The sequence below is a fragment of the Rhinolophus ferrumequinum genome, chromosome 13 (genome assembly GCF_004115265.2).
Source record: "Rhinolophus ferrumequinum isolate MPI-CBG mRhiFer1 chromosome 13, mRhiFer1_v1.p, whole genome shotgun sequence".
Lineage (NCBI taxonomy): Eukaryota > Metazoa > Chordata > Mammalia > Chiroptera > Rhinolophidae > Rhinolophus > Rhinolophus ferrumequinum.
This window is the reverse complement of record NC_046296.1, coordinates 26,510,910-26,534,294: the sequence shown is the minus strand read 5'-3', so window position 1 is coordinate 26,534,294 and position 23,385 is coordinate 26,510,910. Positions and strand designations below refer to the sequence as shown.

At 34.4% G+C, this 23,385-nt stretch overlaps 1 protein-coding gene across 12 annotated transcripts in view; it reads left to right on the top strand.

Annotated features, from left to right (window-relative positions):
- EHBP1 (EH domain binding protein 1) overlaps positions 1-22,219 on the top strand; it is a 422,624-nt gene extending 400,405 nt beyond the window's left edge. For 11 of the 12 annotated variants that reach the window (XM_033124978.1, XM_033124981.1, XM_033124988.1 and 8 more), the window contains 4 exons: positions 13,296-13,395; positions 14,530-14,603; positions 20,813-20,927; positions 21,146-22,219. In XM_033124978.1, coding sequence (XP_032980869.1) covers positions 13,296-13,395; positions 14,530-14,603; positions 20,813-20,927; positions 21,146-21,236 — 380 coding nt within the window. In that variant the 3' untranslated portion in view covers positions 21,237-22,219. The remainder of the gene's footprint in view (positions 1-13,295; positions 13,396-14,529; positions 14,604-20,812; positions 20,928-21,145) is intronic. The other variant, XM_033124982.1, reaches the window with a different exon arrangement.
- Positions 22,220-23,385: the final 1,166 nt, after the last annotated feature.

Here is a 23,385-nt window from a genome sequence, read left to right as displayed (position 1 = left end):
GCTTTTACTCTTTACTTTTTTTACACTCCAACTTTAAAATTGGTAATAATTCTGAATTCTTTTGTTTATTTTCCTTCTATATTTACAAGGAAAATTAAAACTTATCATACTTTCAGAATTGCTTTGATCTCAAAATTTGTTCATCTAATTCAAACATTTTAATATCTTTCTATCTGCATTTCATTATTTGGATTATTTAAAGAAGGAAAGTACATAAATTATATTTAGAAGTAGTAGAACTCAACTGTTTTGAATCATTTGAGTTCATGCAATAGGTATTGGATCACAGGATTTCTAGAAAGGAAATTCTCTGATTCAGGATGTAGAAAACATCCGAAGGTTCTCATTTCTAGCATTCGTTTCTTCTCTCCTTGGCACTCACTGTATGTTCCAACTTTTTACTATATACAGTATTTAAATATATAGGTGACTTTTTCATTTGCTGACTCATGGTTATTCATTTATCCTGAACAAATGTATATAATTTTCACCAGTGATATTTAGAAAGTATTTTCTACTAGAAATTTTGAATTGGAAATATAAAATAAAAAATTTTAATCTAAAGAAGCAACAGATCACCAGAATTTTCAATTTGGAATATGTCTATTGCCTAAAGTGAGGTACATCCTTATTCTAGACTGCAATAAAATTTTTTAACACTTAAAAGAGTAGAAATTCCAGGAAAATGTGTTTTTCTCAGCAACTATCTATGAAACAAAATTTAGGCATTTGAACTGATTTGGCAGCAACATGTTTTTCTTCTGAATGTGAAATTAAATTTGTGTAATGTCATGCCAATGCTAAAATAACATCTTATACATAGAATATCACCCTTTCTTTTTAAAAAATCTTAGTGACTTATTTGTAAAAAGGCTAAGATAGTGGTTCTCAAACTTTTATCTGCTTAAAAAAATACCTGAGGATTTTGTTAAAAATATAGATTCCCTAGGCCCTGCCTAAAAGATTGTGATACAGTGGATCTGGGGTGGGGCCCATATTTTAGGCAGTTTTAATACAGGTGATCCACAGACCACATTTTGAGAAACAAGGGGCCGAGATATGTTAAACTTCCAGTATTACAAGTGCTAAGGAAAGTAGTACAGCAACAGCATAAAAATTCAAGAGCATAGACTTGAAAATCACTAAGATTCCAGCCAGAATCTGGGTGGTCTTAATTTTTTTTTAAAGGCTGATAAAATTTACTTCATGAAATTATTGGGAGTCTAAAGTATATTGATACAGATATAGATAAAATTTATATGAGTACTTAGCCTGGCAGAGGGTTAGTACTCAATATAAAAGTAGTTGCTATCATCAATTGTAGTAATTTCATTTATTATTTTTCCTACCTTTACTTTAAATTTTTCTTTAGCTTCTAAGCACATCTTGCATTCTATCCTAATTCCTCTCTTCCCTCAACACGAGCGCATGCACTGTCCCCCAAAAAATGCCTGAAGAGTTGGTTTGGCAATTAGGCATAAAACTGTTAAGTTGTTGGGTTTTTTTGGTTTTTTTTTAACCCTTGGCTTATATGTAAAGAGTAACTGATAATTGTGTGAACATTTTCACAACCAAATAACTGGAAGAAAGCCTTAGGAATTTGGCTAGTCCCTTAAGCTATGTAAGTTTCATTATATGAGTTTTGTGAGACACATACAAAAATAACTTAAGCATTGTATTTTGAGAAATTTATTTTAGGACATACATGTAGGAACCCACTTTACAAATGCATTTTCTCCTCGTTGGTTTCATCTTGACACTACCCTAAGAAACTTAACCAAGATTTTATAACTTTTCTCTTACAAAGAATGACATCACCAATGGCTAAGCATGTGTGAATTGCCTCCACAGTCCAGAGTAAAAATCAGGGAAGTTTATGGAAGGATGCAAGCTCTGCTCTAACACCTTTCTCTCAGTTCCCCCAAATGGAAACACTTTTCTTAAAAAGTACAGATGTTGATGTACAGAGACAACTGGATACATACTGACCCTTATTAGGTCCCTACATCTTTGAGATAGAACTGTCCAATTGAATAGCAGGGAACCTTCTTTTTATTGTATAGACTTACAAAGTTCTGCTTTCAAATCATTGTTCATTCCACTGTAGAGACATTGCCAGCTTTTTTTCTAGTGGATTGTAAATTGCTATGTCTTTCTTTTAGCTATCAGTTATGTCTGTAGCATTTTGCATAGGTGTCTATGTGCATTGCATAAGAAAACTAAACATATATAGTCAGTGTATCTGATCCCTGTGAACATATGTAATTTCTAAGCTGGATTGTGAAAGGCATTCATCTACTCAAAGAAGCCATTTCCTCAGGAAAAGTTTACAGTAGATGTTAAGGAAAAACTGTTGAGCCGGTATCTATTTTTTAAAGTTAAATTATATATTTTTAAATGCTTACTATTACTGATTAATTTTTAGTGTTTATTACTGAGAAGTTTTTTGTTGTTGTTATTAAGGCTTTTTTGTTTTAATGGAGAATGTGGATGAATATTGTAGAGAGAGGAAAGTTAATCAAAATTCTGCGATTATTTACATAGCTGAAAGAATAATTTGATACAAATATGTATATGTAAATAGTTATTTTCCTGAGGGAGTATCATGGACTTTACCATCAAAATAAGAGTATATGCATTGGTTTTTGCCTTTGTTTTTATGCTGGTGACATTGAGTGAGAGCTGATGTGTAGATTCACTATACACAGAGTTATGAACATCCAAGTTGCAAGTCCTCTGCTTTTACTGAGTGGTTGTGTATGTTTTACCCACCCCAAAGCCACCCAACCCACTCCCCCAATGCCAGTCCACTCTGAATTAATAGCACCACTTGGTGGCCAAAGCTAGGAATTGTGTTGAGTACCAACATTTCTTCCCCACCAGCAAGCGTAATTTCCTCTAGTAGACACTTTTGAACTGGAATTTGACAGATTTGGTCATAGTTGTATCTGTTTTGCTTTTGAAGGATCTAGCTATGTAAAGAGAGTTAAAAATATAAGTCAAGGAAGATACTCAGGCTGATAAAAAGGATTTTTAATTTAAAATAGAAATAGTTTTATATTTCGGGTATGAGTAACTTTCCACAGAAATAAGATATTAAAGTAATGATAATGTTTTAATTTCTCATGAGAATAAAATTAGAGGAAGCCAAAATTTTAAATTTTTATACCATTTTTTTTCCTCAAGTGATTATTTTGAATCTCAGTAAAAGGTTAAAATTATACTGAATGTTGCAAAATTGTCAGTGTAGACTAGGTAGCTGTTTTACTAAATTCTGAAATATATAATGTTAGCAGGAATATTGTGGATATTGTAAACAGACTTGGAGTTGACCATGACTTTGGGTGGGTATGTAGGTTAAGTGTTTTACATTTGATTGCTTTGAACCTTTTTAAGTGAGCTGTAGCCTTAGAGAGGAGAGGGAGAGGGAGACAGAGAGAACATAAAACACAACAGAAGGACATATAGCTAACTGCTGGCCCCTAACATTTATGCCAGAATCTGAGAGGAACTCTTGGGGCAGTATGATGTTGTTCCGTCTAAATTTCAGATCTAAAAATTTGTATCATGATAAAAGGGGGAATTGAACAAATATATCACAGGGATTAAATTGAGGAGAAATCTGAAAATATCTTTGGGAATTCTAGAAATTCTGGGAGTCACACATTGGATATTTATTTTCCCTGAATTTCTGACTGAAGGAACTGCTATTAGCAAAAGACCCTTTGGAATAGACTTAACAAAACATGTATAACTTTGAGAAGGAGAATGTCTCATAGAGGGTTTGCATTTAAGTAGCTCCTTTAAGAAAGAAAAATGGAGAATGGATAGTTGATGGGCTTCTATACTTGAGAGGAATGAAAAAGTTGAAATGAATGGTCAGATGCATTTTAGTTGATTGGCCAGTAAAATAGGTACGTAAAGACATTAGAAATACCATGCTCAATGGAACTAACGTCTTAAGACTTGCACCAGGTTACCCAACATGTTTACTTCTGTGGGTAGGCCTTTCTGATGCTTGCAGAGGCCGTCAGAAAAAGTAAGATTCTGCCAAAAGCAATCACCATGCTTTGCTCCATCAATAATCCTAGGAATCAGGGAATCCTGAAGCTTGAATAAAGAATGTGGCTTCCTACTGTGTGTGTGTGTGTGTGTGTGTGTGTGTGTGTGTGTGTGTGTGTGTTGTATATATGTATGTAGTGAGGAAGAAAGAAAGAGGGAGGGAAAAGAAGGGAGAGTGAATGAGAATAGAACAATAACAACTGTTATTATACATCATTGTACTTATATAGCATTTATTATAGGCCAGGCACTATTCTAAGTGCTTTACATATATTAACTCAATATTTTTAAAACCTTATAAAGTAGTACTATTATCTCTGTTTTACAAATGAGGGAACTGAGGCATAGGGAGATTAAGTAATTTATCCTAGTTTTCATAGCTCTTAAAGAGCAGAGCTAGAACTTAAATGCACCCTAATAATCCAGTGCTAGGCAGAGCATTCTTGTTTCGCCATTTTCATTGAAGGCTGCCTCAAATGCTCAAATGGAGTCAGAGTAGCTTTTAGTTGCCCAAGAAGTGAACAGTTTTATTTTTGGAATCCCCTGTTTCTGGAAGACATCATATACCAAACTGTAATTCAAGGATCTTACGGGCACGTCTGCATAGGAAGAAAGGCTGACTCACCTTGATATCCTTGATGTATAGCTCTGGATCAAGTCCCAGTGGCCTACATGGCAAGAGCAAACAAAATCCTTCCTACTAATGGATGAACTAAGTGAACAGAATGGTTGGTTGGTTGGTTGGTTGGTTTGTCAGAGGTTTGTTTTTCTTTTTCTATTGTTTTTCTTACTAGAGCCACTCTGAAGGCTTTGACAAGATTGGCCTGAATTCTAAATAAAGGGCCTGTTCTGGTAACACTGGTTACCTATGAGTGTCAAGTAGGGTGGCTAAGAGTGGCGGTTCATAGGACAGATTGCCTGGATTAACTAACCATTAACCAGCTGTATTATTTTAGGTAAGTTACATAACCTCGTTCAATATTTGATGTTATCATCATCATCATCATTATTCCCTGTCTATGAGAAAGTTGTTTGTTGTAAGGGGTCTGATAAGTGGCCTCTTTGCGACACTATTGTTCCCAATGCTTCAGGAAATAGCACTGTGGATGCAAGTCCATCATGAATGTCTCTTGTGTAGACTGATGAATAAAATGGCTCCACTGAGAAAGAAGGTTGAGGTGCATTGGACAAGGTAGTATGGTACTGAAACTCACACTAGTCAACTGGCCTGGTCTTGACCAAGAGCATTCATTGCATTTGATTCAAAGTGTTGTGTCGTTGTTGAAGCCCTGTACAAGTTAGAAGTCTGCTGGAGATGGTTCTGCAGTGTTCCACTTTCATTAGGCTTCTGTGTCTTGAGAATGAATGTGGCCATGGGCTAGAAGGGGATAGGCATAATTCCCTTCAGTTCTCCTTCACCAAATAATTTAAGGGGTTGCATAAAGGAGGGTATAGTCCACGGTTACCTGGTTATCTGAACCCAAGCATGATCAAAGAAGGTACGGAGCAGAAGAGGTAGCACACTGGGCTTAGGGGTTGGATTCATCCCTTACTGGAAACTGGAGGCTCTGGGGATACAGAGACTCCAGTTTTTAAAGACTTTAAGTAACACAGGAGGAGGTTACCTAAAAGAGTACCTGACTAACTTGACTACATAATACATCTTTGGAGAAACTATTAGAAAGAACTCGATTTGGAACATATCTACCTGGTTTGTTTCTCTATATTTTAAAAATTATATGTATTTAATTTTCCACACTCTCAACAGAATCTAATCTCATTCTTACCTGGCATTTAGTATTTCATCTATATTGCCAATTTCATAAGCTGATTTTAAAGATGCTCTGCTTTTAACATCAAAATCTCTTTCTGTAAAAATAACGAAAACTTAACTTTCTCAGTGAAACTTTTGTTTTAGAAATATTTGGTTTTCCTTATTAAGGACTTTCTTTTCTTAAAATTATATCAATTTGTACTACAAGTTGTCATTTTGTTTCTATTTTTTTTACTTTATTTTGATAACTAGTAAACTTTTAGATGTGTTCTATTAGCCCATAATTTTCAATCTTAAAACTTACCTTTTTCATTTTTTGCTAAAGCAGTTTTCAGTGATCTACTTTGTTCTTAAATCTCTGAAACTCACTGCAAATAACTAGACTGTCATTACCTGGAGCACAGCCACATTGTTGTGTCACCATGGCTATGGATGTCTTTCCTATGCACCAGGACACCGATGACCCATTAGGACATTCACTTTGTTTTTCCAGCTGCAGAGATAAGTTTGTACTGATTCACCTACATTTTTCACCTACCCTGCTTATGACCAATGACTCACTAACTATAGACTTCGTTATAACTAACAAAGTTTTAAAGTATAATTTGTTCATGGAGTTTAGAAGTTTACCCTCTCTCCAGCTATCCCTGATTATGTGTCTGTCTGCACATTAAACTATGAGCCCTTTTGAGGGAAGGGACCTCATCTTTGTATCTCCAGTTCCTGATTTCACCACATGCCATCATCACCCTCTTCATTATCATCATCGTAGCCAGTATTTTCAGTCTTGAGTATTGTGCTAAGAACTTTACATGGATTTTCTCCTTTGATTCCTCTAACAACCATGTGAGGTAAGTAATGTGATTATTCTTACCGAGATAGAGAAACTGAGGTTTAGAGAGGTCAGTCAGTCTAACATCAAGAGGCTCAGTCCATTTTTTTTTTTTTACTCAAACTGGAAAAAAGCCCTTGTGGATGCAGAGTCAGTGTTCATCTTACTTGCATCAGATCTGACCAGCCATAGAAACTATAGATAGTATACAAATTGGCCCTACCAGAATTTATAGTCTTATTCACAGGAGTTTCTCGGAATTAATGTAAGTAAACATTCATAAAGATAGTCCTTAATTTATAAGAGGTCTTTATTCTAAAGATTATGAGTCAAGTGCTTTTCCATAAAATAAGTATGGGTTGGGTCCCAGACCACTCTATAAAAAACTATGTGCCAGATAACCTTAAAAAAAAAAAAAAAGAATCCCTATTCTAACAAGATTCCCCCCAGAAATTTTGACCTACTTGAATATATAAAAGTTTAGAAATATCTCTTGTAATATTTAATTTAGGCATATATACATACATATTTAAAATCACAGATCTTAAAATACATTAATCTAGAAATACTGCTTCTCTCCACTCCCACTTTTCAAGAAATAATATTCAGCAGTTCATGGTCATCTATAATATGTCTCTGTCACTTCTAGAGCCACTCTTTAATCGTTTCCATGGCATGACTGTGAGAAGGCTCTAGAATAGGGAAGGGGTAGAGAGGAGTCTGCCAGGTGCAGTCCAAACAGAAGGGGCTTCAAGAGAGGGGAGAAATGGCCGGGGAAGCTTTCCATGTATAAGCATAGCTCACAGTTCACATTTTCCCCTTATTGGAGGAGGCCTAACTAATTCCCCAAGAAGACTGCAGTCTGTTTGGTTGAATGATGCCTGAAAAGTGATTCACTGTATTGTATTCCATTTTACAAAATATGTTAATTGTACCTTAAAAAATATAGTTTCAGAGTTCTATTCTGAGTATTTTGCCTTTAGCCAAGTGCCTGTTTAAACAGTAGATAGTCAAGATAGTCATGCATTACCTGAAATGTGGGTCATATTAGCACACGCTCTTGCACCGGAAAGTTATGGGTGCAACCCATCCAGTATGTAATTTTAAAAAAATACTAAACTATAAATAAATGGAATGAATTTCATCAGTTATAATATTCCCATGATGATTACTTCCATGCTTTTAAATTTATTTTTTTCTTTTTGCTATATTAAGTTTGTGCTTAGTTTTCCTTTTGAGAAATCTGGCACTGACCTTCGTCATAAAAAGGCCTTTCAGACTCTCTTAAGGATTTGGTACCAGAAGACTGCTGTCAATTTTCAATCTTGAGAAATAGCTGCTTCTCATGTGTAAGTTTGTGGAGGAAAAACTTTGGTGAAGTTGTCTATACCTCCTCCTGTAAGAAGTACATACATAGAAGTCTGTCAAAAGTTACCTGTAGAGAGACGTTGCCGAGTCTCTCCCCACATTCTGTTTCACTATATGAGTAAATAAAATGTATGTTTATTTTGACTTCAACAAAAGGAGACAGGATTTCCTCAAGGTTTATGTTCTGAATACTATAACAAATATATGATGCTAAGCAAATAGTTTTAAGACAATTGCTGCTGAAAACATCAATAAAGATTATGAGCTTCATCTATATTGATTGCTATTGGAGGATATTCTTGGAGTAGAAACATTAATAGCTATTTGCTTCTGTAGTAAAATTTGTTTTCATAATAAAGCTCTATCTCCTAAGTTTAAAATATTTTCTAAACCGGGGCACTGGAGTCCTGCAATAATGTTGCCTTTGGAGTTCATGTGTCCATGACCCTGCATGACTCACTTTTCTCATACTTTAAATAACTACCATATTTCACTTTCTTTGTTATTAAAATATGTTTTTCCAATACCAGTTAGTTGGACACTTCATGTATCTCTCTCTTGTAATATATTATGTCTTTAAGAGGTCATCATATTCATGTAATTATATCATCAAGATGATTTGTAATGGCAACTTTTCTGTTTGGTTTGGCTTTGCTATGTTGTGCTCTTTAAGGGTCATATGTGATCACTAGTCAGCCATCTCCACTATGGGGCTATGGCAAGATTTCAGCGTTCTTTAATGTTTTCCTGGTGGTAAATCTTGAATTTGTTTATATATACAACAGTCTACATTTTTTTGTTTTCATTCTTTCCCACTGAATTCATCTTTTGTTCCACTAAAATTGTTCCTTATTTTGCATTTATATAAGGATTAACTGTCTAAAAATGTATCTTTCTAAATAGATAACTTTATGGTGAAAGATTAATTAGGAAAGTTAATTAGTAGACAGCTTTTTAAACTATGATTCAGAATTTTAGTATTTTAACTTCGCTTTTATTCATTTAAAAATTTACATTGAAATACTGCTTCTGAAAAAAACAAATGGAAACTACATACAAATTCCTGGTGAATGAATGACTTTTTGAATGAAATTAAATCTTAAAGTCTTTTTTTTTTTAAGAAGTGGAATATAAAAGTGGTTGCTATAGTCAACTAACATTACGTATGTAGTGCTATGTATTATGCTGCTTTCTATTAAGTGGTTTTTGTTAACTATGTGATAGGAATACTTTGAAGTCATATTTACATAGTTTTTTTTTCATTATTATTCTTGATTATTTAATAATTTTTACAAATCATATTCCAGCTACAATAATTGATTAAAAAGAAAAATCTGACATGGAGACTGCAGTGTCAGAAAAGATGTTGCACTCCTGGAGGCAAAATAAAAAAACAGGTCTTTAAGGAAACAAAGTAGAAAGCAGTTACTACCAGAGATTATATTAATTAGTCAATACTTATAAATGTTATGGTGATGTTTCTATTGGTTGTATATTTATAATAACTATGAGGCACTATATTTTAAAAGATAGTATAACAAGTCAGCCATGCTTTCACATTTTAGTAACTGTGTATTGAACTGGGTTATTTTGACTTTTTTAAATTTCAAAATGATCTTTAATACTATATCTTTAATTTTTCAGTTCATGAAACACAAAAAAAACTTTTAAATTAAAAAAAGTATGAGAGTTGACTCTAAAGTAACAAAAATGTAGTTATAAGTAGAAATCAAAGATAATTTTGAAAGAGAAGCAGTTAACCAGGTATGTTTAAAGAAAAAAATAAATGATTTATGGCCATTTTATAAAATAATGACAGTCTTCATTTTAAGCTACAATGTAAAGTGCTTTATTCTGAGATTATGTATTGTGGCAGAAGCTAAAACTGCCTTTTTTCTAACAGTGCCAGAATACAGCCTCCTTTTCTTTTTGCACTAACAAGACTGCTTCACCACCACAGCCCACTCTAAGTAATTAAATCAATCCTTTGTACTTACCGTATTCTCCTCTAGTGACGGTACTAGATCTGATTATATGCTTCATGCATATTCAAAGTACCGCACTGACAGCTCTTTAATGAGCTCTTACTTAATCAGTATGAACAATGTTCATCTTGTTCTTTTTTTCCTCATGCATTAGAGCTAGGAACAGTTGGGAAAAATGAAACATCCAGCATTCATTTGAAAAATATATTGTACTTTGAAAAGTGTCTAAGCTAAGGAAGTTGCATTCTGCCCTTTAAAAGTCTGATGGACAAATTGGATTACTAGTATTGGATTAAATAACAAATGGTTAGAGGAGAAATGAGAAAAGCTCACTGTGATCACAGGCTTTAATATTTTTTGTTACTTATAAAGCTAAAGGGGTCTTTAACCAGTTATTAAAGTCAGGATTAATTTGTAATGGTTCAACTTACTGGCTTTTAAAAGCTTTTTAAATTTAAAAAATTTTAAATCCCTAAAAACAATAGTGTAATGATGTATTAGAAGAAAATTTAATTTTTTTATTACTGGGCTAAGTATAGATTTCCATCATTGTGGGCAATCTCAAATAAGAAGTTAGTGAAACATAATTGATTTAACCTCAAATATGTTTTTTCAGTTAATTTATATAATCTATTTGTAGCAATGTGTCTAAATATTTCTTAAGGTTAGGCTTATTTCCTTATGCAACATGAGACTCTCATATTATTAATTATTTCCCAACAATTAGGGGAGGGAGTTCTTTTATTCTTATCTAAAAATCATAGGCATGAGTTAAACTGAAAATAACACAGTACCGCATCAATATTGTTATTGTCATGGAAGCAGTCTTCCATTGAAGAAAATGATGCTAATTTAGGAGTAGGCCAGTTCCTTCTAGTATTGCTTGAAAGCCTCAATTATAGGTTAAATTAAACTAAAAACAAAGTTTGAATATGTCTCTATTTTTAGAAGCTACTTAGGTTATGAACATAAGAATTAAGTCTTTAATCAGGAAATAAAATATCATAAAAACTGTGCCTATTAATATTGCACACATGTGTGATTTCACTGATCAAAAAGGCCTTCACCAGGGTACAATTGGCCTTTTTCCAAATTGCAAGCTTTTTCTCAGCTTTTTCTTTTTACTCTTTCTTCTTTTGTTGCTACCCAGGGATTTGTTCCTATCGCAGCCTATATCACATGACCAGTGTCAAGACATCACATGGTCCAAAGTGAATACACAACTAGCTACCCTAAAGGAGAGATTAAAAATACTGTAAAACAATAAAGACTTTTGTTCATACTCTGAAAGAATCTATCCTAAGTCTGCTTCATACCATAAAGTTTTAACAGCATTTAATGAAGGAACATTTTCTCACTCTTCTCCCTAATAATGAACAATAGATAATCTATTTTACAGGAATGTTCTGAAGTACATGTTTAATCTTTTGCACACAGATCAGCTCTTTATACACTTATTTTCATTCTAAATTTTTCTTCAAATTTCTATTAATGTGGAAATAGTTAAATAAATTATGGTACGTCCATAATTTATGCAAGTATTAAAAAGAATGAAGTAGATCTTCAAACAGCGTGACAAAAGCACAGGGCAATACATAATATGATCTCACTGACGTTAAAGAACACTATGTGTCTAGACAAGGTATATATGTGTGTGATAGACATAGCGACCGTGTTTCCCCAAAAATAAGACCTAGCCAGGCAATCAGCTCTAATGCGTCTTTTGGAACAAAAATTAATGTAAGACCCAGCATTATTTTACTATAAGACCAGGTTTAATATAATATAATATAATACAATACAATACAATATAATATAATACCAGGTCTTATATAAGACTTTGTCTTATATAATTATAATATAAGACCGGGTCTTATATTAATTTTTGCTCTAAAAGACGCATTAGAGCTGATTATCCGGCTAGGTCTTATTTTTGGGGAAGCACAGCATGTATGTGGTCTGGAAGGAGCTATGCTAAACTGTAATAGTATTTACTTCTGGAGAAAGGAGGTAGAGTGGAAAATTGGGGAGTGTGGGGTTGGTGAAAGAGGACTTGACTTTTTACTCAATTATACCTCTATATTGTTTGAATTTTTTAAATGGACTGGTAGTGTGTTTGAAAGTTAAAAGAAAATATCTTGCTTAAAAAGAATATAAAACTTAGGGAAATAGCTGGATATTGAGTCTTAGCTGCGATATTTAGTTTTTTATTAGATATTTAAGTAAACCCTATGAATCTATACAGAAGTTGAACTGAAGTATCAAATGATGGCCTAGCAAAACAATAAACCAACCATGGGTGAAATTCCGGGGGAATAAAAGTCAAAGAATTACATATTTGACTAGGTACAATTTGAAGGGAGAGAAAGGAAGGGAGATGGTGGGGAATTAATATTTTTCTTGAGTATGATTGCGGCCTACTTCTATGGGAACAATAACAAATATGCACTGTGTATTATAATCCTTAATACACTGGCCTTTAAAGGGTGGTAGTGGTACTGATGGTGGAATGGATATTAGGGAAAGTGAATTTTAAATGTGCAGTCAGTAAATTTATAATCTAAAGTTTTAGATCATCTCTCTGCTCAAATGTTCTCTGATTTACTGAATATTATTATGTTTATTATAATGTTGGTTTTTTTTTTTTTTTCACAGATAGCTGTAAGCCTTTTTTGTAACCTGGTCATTTATAATCTATTTAAAATGATTTGCAACTATTTACCCATTAGGGATGATGAGTTCCAGAATGGTATATGCACATATATCTTTAGTTTACTGTTGGGGAGGAAAATAAAAAAAAAAAAACAAGTCATTACAAGTGAAGGTTTCACAAAATCTCTGGACTTCTCTGATCTTCCTGCTAGTCTTGTAATTCTTATAATGATTTTTAACTTTTTTTTTTTATCATGACCATATGTCTGTCAGTGCCAGAAGTTCCTCATTGAAACATAATAATAAATCAGCCTCTGGGGAGGATTTAAAAGTTGGAACACTTTTTTTCTGACTGTACTCAGTGTTAGTATGATGTGTAGATATGTTAAGGGGGACTGAAAAATACATGCTGAATAATACCAGCTTTAGAAGATTGGCTTATGAATTTTTAAATACTGATTTCTTTTTTCAGGCTTTGGACTTTAATCTTATGTTGTTATAAACAGTTTAATTTGTACTGTCGGGGTAGCTAAAAAGTTTCACGTTAAAAAAAACAACTCTTGTGTTAAACTATTTCCTTGTAAATGTCATATAATAAGAAATAAGTCTTTCTGAATTATAGGAAGGAACACGGAAGAAGAAGAAGCTATGATGCAGGAATGGTTTATGTTAGTTAATAAGAAAAATGCCTTAATAAGGAGAATGAACCAGCTCTCTCTCCTGTAAGTACTCATGACTATGCTTGTTTTTCCTACAACATTGATGAATCTTAAGCTTTCTGTCATTGCCTTCTTTGAGGTTTCATATTTATTAAGCTTAACTTTTGTATTCCTTGGAGATAACAGTATATTATGTATAAAAATAGAAGTAGTGTATGACCAATTTTCATCTGAACAGTTTGAATTTTAAAATAGTGATAGATACTGAAAAGAACCCATTGTGTTTATTATACAGAAACCCAATGAATATAAACAATTTTTGAAATACAGAAATAAAGCATTGTGTACAAAAAGGAGGTTTGGTATATGTTAAGGGTTAGAGGGGAAAAGAAATAAAATTGGAATTTATTTAATATCAAATTTTAAGTTAAAAATTAAAATAACTCTTAATAAAGACAAAAGTAACTTTGTATTCTACAGATGATGTTACCCTATATTTTGGGATAAAAGACTAAGACTTACATAGAAATAACTGTTTTATGATTGCAAGAATTACAGTAAAATGGAGATTAGACCAAATGTAAGCATTCTTAGTCCTTAGCATTTAGTTCACTATAGGATTTAATGCTTGTTCCTTTTTGTTCACCAGCAATGTTCTTATATAATGCCATCTAGTGTGGGAAGGAGTAGGCTTACATGTTTTATTTTAGTGAAAAGATCTATTTTTGTCATTTCTGCCATGCCTGAACTTGATAAAAGAGTTATGAAGAAGCACAAAAAATAACTAATCCTGGAGTTTTTAATTGTCTCTATATTAAATTTGCACTGGTAGTACTTTGATGTTTCTTATACTTTTCACATGGAGTTGTAGACAAAGAGGGTTTATTGTGAACTATGAAAATGATTTTACAAAATAGCCTTATACCTGGCACTTAATACAAGAAGCATTGAAGAATGAGACTACTTATCTGCAAATTAAAATATACCTCTGTGCAATTCAAAATTGAAGGAGAAAAATCATAGCACTAATAAATATTCAATCTAAGGTTTTAGGTTTGTGTATCATTTGTTTGGAGTAGCTTAAAGTTAAAGAGAAAAGTCAGTTATGAGTCCTAAAATCAATGTAACCTAAAGGTTCTTTTAAGTGTTTAATGATTTAGTAATTAGCATATTGATGAACTTTTGTAACTTGCCTAGGGAAAAAGAACATGATTTAGAACGAAGGTATGAGCTGCTGAATCGGGAATTGCGGGCAATGCTAGCCATTGAAGGTAAGAAATGTTAGAGTGGAGTGCAAGGTTCGTGAGGTGTCAATTGTCAGAGATTTAAAGGGTGTAATACACTTCTGGTCTCCACAGGTGTGGTCTGACTAGGGACCTACAGGATTTGCAAATAAATGCCTTGGAGTCAAAAAGCATAGATCATATAAAATCTAAGGGGGACCTAATTCAGATTATCATTATACTTGCTATTAAACACAAAATTGTCTTAACTTTTGTCAGTAAGTTTAAATGTCAATAAAATGGAAAATATAAGGAGTTAAATGATTTAATTACATTTTACCATGTGCAATTTAAAGTTGTTCCACTGGGGAGGTGTGGGAAAGATTTATCATTTTGATTTTTCACAGAAATATGTCACTGTCCAGTCTATTATAGTTCTTAAGATTCCAGCTCCTATTAAGTGATTATTTAGGCAAAGATTGGCATAAATGAGACACTTTCACACTTTTCATCAAGCTTTTAAATGAATTATGAATCCTAAGCATGGTAAACATTAGCTAGCTTAACTATGATATATCTACTCTGTATGATTATTTTTTTAATTCTTAGGTGTTTTAGAATGCTATTCTCCTTCTACATCTTAATTGAAAATGTCTTATAGTTAAAGATGCCTGGTTAAAAGCTAATCTTTTGGGCTCTGTAAAGTGGACCTTTTGTCTAGTCAATGTAAATTTATTTTCCTATTCTATATTGACCTCTTAACCCATTGACTGTCCATGGTAATTTCCTTCTTCACCTGATAAGGTACCTGATCCATAATAAGTCAATTCTAATTAGTTCAGAAACTAGAAATTCAAGTTTGTAAGGGGAAGACAAATGAAACCATATATTTTAAAAATATTTTAATTAATATTGTTATTAGATAAAATACATGCTAATTATCTAAATAGTATCTTATACATTTATAGTTTTATTTCACTTTTATATCCATAATCTCATTTGATAAATGACTGGCAACATTTGTGTATCTTCACTTAGAAATCAGATTTACTTTATTTAGATTTCAGATAGTCAGTTTCCTTCAAATGGCTTTCCAAATGTATCAAATTATACCATTGATAATGACTATTAAATCTGTCAGAATTATTTAAGAAGTTCTGTGAAACTTGCCATTGAAATAAAATGTATGAGTATTAAATGGTATTTTTCTCTTGATACAATTTTTGTAGTCAGGGTATACCTTTTTAAAGAGATTGGAAAGCTAAATAGTCACTTGAAAGGTAGTTACAGCAAATACTATTTATATAGTATATATGTAGGTATGTGTAATATAAAATGTGTGTATTATAAAAAATGTATGTAATATAAAATGTAGTCTGTATAATATACAACTCATTGTACAGTTTATTCTTTATAAATTCATTATACATTACCCTCAATACCGAGTATTAAAAAAGGTTTTTTTACCCATTCTCTCATGTATAGTAAATTAAACCATCCCTAAAATTCATGATACAATACAGTTGATTTTTAAGGCACATATTACTTCTATCCCCAAACCAGTATTATTATAAAATAGCATCTTAAAAGGAGGGCCACAATATGTATAAAAGATCCCAGTTTCGTTGGCAGTCCTGTCCCTATATACCAGACCTATAAGCTTAAATAATCTAACATTTTATCTGCCTGCTCTTCTTGCATATACGGAAGACCAGTAGAAAGTCATATTTTTTCAAACTCTGTTTTATTTTTTAATTAATATCATTGTCCCATATGTGGTTGTGCCTTAAATCTCAGCCAGTTTCTTTTGCTGGTTAAGGGAAAAAAGAGACGAGGAAAGAAGCAGCCTGTTCATTACAAATAAAGACACTTTCTTAGAGAGAGGCCTGTCCCATCAGCCTGGGCAATACGAGGCTGGGCTGTCCTGGAGAAGTACTGTCAATCGTGACCATCAGTCCAGTGAAGACAGTGTCCTCTAAGCCAACCCTGAGAATGGACACACATACAGTTCAGTAGCCTTTTGGAGTTTTAAAACACCACAGAAAAACATGCAAACAGGCAACACTGATTGATTTTGTTTTGCTTTCCTTTGTTTTAAAGTTTATTCCTCTGTTCTTTCCCATCTCTTCTATGTAGTAGCTATAAGATGGCTTTCGTAATAAATAAACTAAAATCTTTTCAAATAAATCTGCAGCTGAAACCATTCACCAGGAGAAAAGCACAGAATATTAATAGCCACAGCACACTGAAAGAAGTATTAAAAGCTTGCTTTGAGAGCAAAAGAAAAAATAATATTCAATATATCCATTCTTCTGAGAATCCATAATCACTTTGGCCTGTTTTTCACCTTTTTTCCCCGAGGTGTTTTTCATAGCAGGAGTTTCACTCTACCGTGCTAAGTTATAGGATCCCTTAAGCTAACAAACATCTTTTAGATACTTTTCCTATAGTTTTTTTGTGTGTGTGTGTTGTTCCAGATTATTTAATGTCCCCTCAGGAAAGGTAAATTTATTTCTGCACACATTGGGGTGGGCTTTTAGAAAGTGGTATGTTCATTTTCTGCACAAGAAATGGATCTTCTCTAGGATTTTGTACATCTTGATTTATTCTTGGCTTAGAGTTTGAAGTGGGTGCTCTTCTAAAGGGATTTATGCATAGGTTCACTATTTTTGTAGTTATGGTTTATATGATAAGCTTTTTATATTTAAAATCAATATGTAATCCTGTGGAGGAGCTTATCCCCTAAAACCCCATTTGTAAATCTATTTTAGCTTTGTTACACAGCACAGCCACAGTCTTCCATAGATTGATTAGGTACAGCGGTAGAATCCTATCAAATGGCCTGCTCTGATGATGATGCAAACTCTTTCAGGATTGCTAGTTGACTGGAACTAAAGATAAGACTTGACTGCAATCCCCCAATGTGCTCTTTACAAAACTAGTGTTAATTTTCATCAAAGTCCCAGGCTTATTTATAGTGTCAAGGTAGAAGGTTTACTACAAGAACTTTAGGTCCTTTCTATTAAAGTGTTTATAGGTATTTCTTCTGCCTTTTTTCTAAGGTAATTATCAACTTCAGCAAATAAACTGAATCAGGGAATGAATAATTGGCCCTATGTATAAAAAAGAGTTTTTAAAATTAACAAAACAGCTCAGCGCAGATGGACATAAATAGAATCTCTTTATTTCAACACTTCGGCTCAAATGCAGCATCAAAACTTAATCCTATTTGTTGCGAGAGGATATGGCTTTTGTAGCAAAAGTACACTGAAATCTTTAAATTAATCAGAACCCACATTGGTCTGTCCAAGCCAAAGTCAGTGTACATCTAGCCAGCGGTGACTGGAGTTGTAGGTGACTAATCCTTTCTTAAAATGCGTAACAGGTAACATAAACTTACATGCAAGTTTTTAAAACATGAAGTTATGTGTTGGTGAAGCTATTTAAAAGGGGATTTTTTTTTTAATTTTTAAATTTAGACTTGAACATACAAATGTGAATCTTGATCAATTTTAAAGATGTTAAATTTTCTTAAAAATCATCAAAATAGTTTACTTAATTTCCCAAATTAGCATTCAAATATGTGTATATGTGTATAAATTTACTCCCAGGAGAAAGCAAATACAAAGTTAAAGTAGTTTTGCTAATATAAAATGTACTCACTGCACATAGCAATTGCCTCTACAATTGACTAATATTTTGTAGATAGATATCAATGTTGTACTGACAGATTTAATATGAAAAATGCTATACATTTATGCTGGAATGTTTTAAATTCTAATGTTAGTTAAATCTGACTGTGAAATGATGAAAATTACCTAAATATTCATAACTTAAAGATGTCTTTGTTACAGTTATGGGAAATTGAAGAATATTAATTTCTAGGAAAAGTTAAAAATTTTTAAATTATTCAATACTTCAGGGGTTTTAAAAATAAAAGTTTTTTCTTATCCACATTATTAAAATCTTATTTTTTTAATTAAAAAAGTCTTGATATTTCTAGTTATTAATAAAAGCCTTAAAAGTCACTGCTCAGGTGCAAAGGAAAAATAATTAAGAAAATTATGTCTGTTGTTAAAATTTATTTTTTTCTTGATTTTAAAATATTTTGTAATTTTCTATTTAATTATACTTGTAAGTGGATGGTGGAGAAAACGTCCCAGTTGTAAAGTTCTTATCAAAATGTTTTGGAAGTAAAGAATTATAAATTAAATCTTATAATCAGAATAATTTCTTGTGGTTGGGTTGGAAAAATTAATATTCATCAAAATTAGTAATCTTAATAATTGTAAAATTTAGTTACAAATCTTTTAGCAGGGTTTTCTCTGAGTTAATATTTCTAGAACTACAGTTACCTGAAATTAGACTAGATGACCTTTAAGATCTTTCCACCCTAGAGAGGTTATTAATACATCTACTGTGTAGAATGAGACCGATTAAGAACAAGAACCAGATTAAAAAATTGACCAGCATTGTTGAAACTCAGTTACATTTAAATCCAAAGAATAAAATGATAGGGTTTTTCTTCAGCTTTGCTGTTTTGTTATTATTTTTTAAATTCTTACATTTAGGAAAAAACTTTTCATAGTAATTATTTCTTTACTCCTCTCCGTGCTACAGAATATTTCATTTTTTTAATAAGAATGTGATGTGACCATTTATTTGTGTGATGTTTTGTATCAAGTGTGGATAATTAATATATAGTATGTTTCATATGTATATGTATGTATTTGAGCTTATAATGAAAAGAATAGTGATAAAATTGAATAAACTATTCTAGCTTGTTGCTGCTATTCTAACCTCTGTTGCATGATGATGCATCTAATTTTTAATTCGTAAATACAAGATAGAATTCCCTCTAGCACCACTTGCTTTCATATAGCTGCTGAGCAGTTTGCTGTCTTGAATAAATTTTGCTTTGGAGGGGGTGGGGGGGATTTGAACCAGCACATTCTTGTGTGGTTTGTGAAGATTCACATGGTAACCAGCGGTGTGCATTGTTAGGTTTATCTGAATAAGCACCAGCCATGTGAGTTTTAACATGATTGCCCAGGGCAATGGAGAGAGAAGGGAGAAACCCGAAAGGATTGCACTCCACTCTCTTTTTTGGAAAGTGCATTTGCTGGAGGACGGGGGCTGCATGAGTCAGTGGCCATGCCTTTTTTTTAAGCTGGTGTCCTGTTTCCCTCTAGGTCCTCATTTGTTCTCCTATCTGCCTCATCATCTACTTCTTCTTTTCATTGTTTACCTTCCTAATGAGGGAGGCGGGGTAGACTGGGGGTTGATTGACAGCTACAAGCCCTTACAGTCTGGCCAGAGAGCAGTTGGCTTTGGTTTCAGAAATGCTTTAAATGTTCGATTAGGTCCTGTTTTTATTAAACCAAACTGCTGCTCATCTTAAGGAAATTATCAGGCCAGCAAAGATTAGGAAATATTATTAATTGGGGTCTAAAACCGTCCAAAAGAACTCCTAACCACGGAAAGAGAACTGTCCATCAGATTTTCCAACCTTTAACATGGAATTTCAAAAAGAAGTATGTAATTTTTCATTTGCAAAAGTGCTTTGATTTGAAACCACCCAGCAAACCTCTCCAAAAGAAAACTGGCTGTGATGCGATCGAGAGCTGCAGTGTAATATTGCAGAGCAAATTTATTTTTTACTTCAAAGAAAATGCTAATTAGCCGATTCACTACTTTTAAAGTTATTGTGAAGCATATGGCGCCCAGTGTGAGATACATCCAACTGCTAAAATAGAGCATAGAGGAAATTAGCGAAGAATGGGGCTGTACAGGGTAGCTTGGGGGTGGGGGAGGAGGATAGGTTCTCAGGCAGATTCTCTAGCCTTTCAGAATGATTTTATCGCCCATCTCTGCTTCCCGCCTCCTCATTTACCCACATCCACCACCACCAAGCCTTGGGCCGACCTCTTCTAGGCCTCCAGCTCTCCCTCCCCTACTAGGGCGGAAATCAGGTGCGCACCTCCGGCTAGCCAATGGTTCACACCTGGTCTCTTTTGCAGGGTCCAACTCAGCCGTAGCCATCTCCATCTGCGGAAAATATTTAGAAAGCAGCGTTTTAGGGGTGAAAACCTTACCACGATGGCCAAACACCCCACAGAACACTAGCTAGTGCCTCTGTAATATGGTTTGCAGAGTACAAGGAAACTGGAAAAGGCGGGAAGGGAGGATGTGTGTGTGGGGGGGGGGGGGGCTGCGAGTGTCCCGCGGGTGAGTAACGAGCCTTCGGTCCTTTGCAGACTGGCAGAAGACTGAGGCCCAGAAGCGACGGGAGCAACTCCTGCTGGATGAGCTGGTGGCCCTGGTGAACAAGCGCGACGCGCTCGTCAGGGACCTGGACGCGCAGGAGAAGCAGTAAGTGGGCACTGGGATCGGGGTCCAGGCTCTGCTGCCTGCTGAGGGGCCGAGAAGTTTGCGGAAACTTCAGTCCAGAGGTCTCCAATGGGCCGGGACAGCCTCCCACTGGCCCCGCTGTGCCCATTCCCGCTGGGGCTCGGAATGCAGGGCAAGCGGGGAATGCTGGCTTTGCCCTCCACGTAGAAAAATAATTTTGTTTCCTATTTGACTTCCAGGGCCGAAGAAGAAGATGAGCATTTGGAGCGAACTCTGGAGCAAAACAAAGGCAAGATGGCCAAGAAAGAAGAGAAATGTGTTCTTCAATAGTAGCCGGACCAGAATCTTTCCCAACATTTTAGTCTTGGGTCCCCAGACCAGAAAATGTCAGACTCGTTGATTTAAAACTTTTAACATTTTGTTTGGCTGGATTATGCTTCTTTACCACCACCCCTTTTCCTCCCTCCTTTCCAGATAATAGACAGAACTCCAAAATAGCTTTGTTTAAGGGTTTTTTTGTTGAGTTAATCATTTCCTTGAAATCATGTGAGATAGATTTGCACAGACACCTTGTGAATGATTGGTATTACGAGTGTTCAAGAAACTGTTCAAAGAAAGAAAGAAAAGAAAACCCTTCCCTCAGTATTTTCCCTCACTTTTTGATAGGAAGAAATTGAAAACATTTTTTGTTGTTGTTAATAGCATAATGACGGTGGGAGGGGGGTAAGAAGGGAATAAGAAAAATGTCATGAATGATTTTTTTTTCCAGTCCTGCCATATGTAACACTGACTCTGTTACCTAAATTTTATAGTTAGATCATATTCATTCTACTTATTAAACTGTGTTCTATTTACCAGTGGGATTTTCTGCAGTTGTTTTGCATTTCACTGTAAGGATAATAGAGTTCCTCTCCTCTGTTTTCCTCAGAGGATGATGGCCCTTTAACATAGCCTGAGACAAGTCCTGTGATTTGAAGGTGAGCTGTGAAGATGGTATTAATTGACATGCATCAGTTTACAAAGACAGTCTTATCTTCTGAGAATGCGCCATCTTTTTCTCTAGATAATTATTTATTACATCTAGCTTGGTTCCTACATTTTGTTGGATTTCAACATTGGCTCAAGAATGCTGTTAATATTTATTCTGTATTGATAAAAGTTTGTCTTGCCACTATGAGTAAATCCCCCAGTTAATATTTTCTTCTCTAGCGTAGCACTGTCATTTTTTTGTGAAAATGGTTACCTGTTTATTTATTACAATGCTGAAGTCATATATAAATTTTCAATAAAAGCAGAAACTTTCTTACCTTAAACACTCTGCTACTTCCTTGCAATGAAAACTTGACACTGGTTTGAGAAGTTTGTGTTTCTGTAGGACTTTTCATGTGGGGGAAAAAAATGGTCCACTTGAGCACTGGGCAGGATACTGGGCTGTATTTGGAGCTGAATAAGTTTACACCATCCCGGAGGGGCCCTGTTGACACAGGAATTCGAATTGAAAAGCAGTTAGTCATATTTTCTTAAGCAGTGTAAACTATTATCTTTTATAAACGGTCATTTCTGTTAAAGATTTGAGGAAATTTGTGATTCCACAGCACTGAAAAAAATGTTAATATCTTGATGAATTCTCCACATTATTATTTTCAATTGTTATAATTTTACAGCCATATGAGGAAGAACTACAACTTCTAATAGCCTGCAAATCTGTAGATGCTAAAGTGAAAGAAAGGTTTATTGCTGGGGGGTGGGGGGGAGGGGGTAAGTGCTGCAGGTGTGTATGAGGTGAGGAAAAGGGAACTTTTAAGAAGTTCTAGGCAACAGAAAGAAACTGGCGATTTTTACGGTAGTTTCCATTACTCCTCTACAGAGGTGTCCGAAACAAAGAAAGCTCATTCAACAAGTCTGGAGAGAGAAAACAGTTCACTCGCAAATAAATATACTTTTGCCTAGATCATATATATGTATGTATATATACATATATATAGGTATATGCATATATGTGTGTACATACACACAAATATTTATACATACACATAAATTCGTTCGAAAATATGCAGCCACTTACAATTGCCAGTCTTTCAAAATGATAAACACTTGCTACCGTAGAATTTCTTCACGACAGAAATTTTAAGAAGTTATTGAAAAGTTATCGGAACTCAGTGAAATCGGGTATTTGCCCTCTTTATTCGAGCAGAAGAGCCGAGCCAGCGGCAGCTCTCTGGGGGAAGCTCTCAGACGCACGCTCTAAGCCCTGGCAAGCCGGCAGACGGAAATCGCCAGCCCAGAGCAGCCTGACGTTTGGGAGGCCAGCATCACCCACCCCATTTACGCTGGATTCGGGGAACCTTCCCTCCCGAGGAGCCTCACAGAGAGGCGACTCCCCCAAGCCGCTCCCGACCTGCCAAGCCCCAGATTTGCTGCCCCTCCTGCCCCAGGCGGGAGCCTCGCTGGGGTCCCATTTGGTCTGCTCCCGAAGACC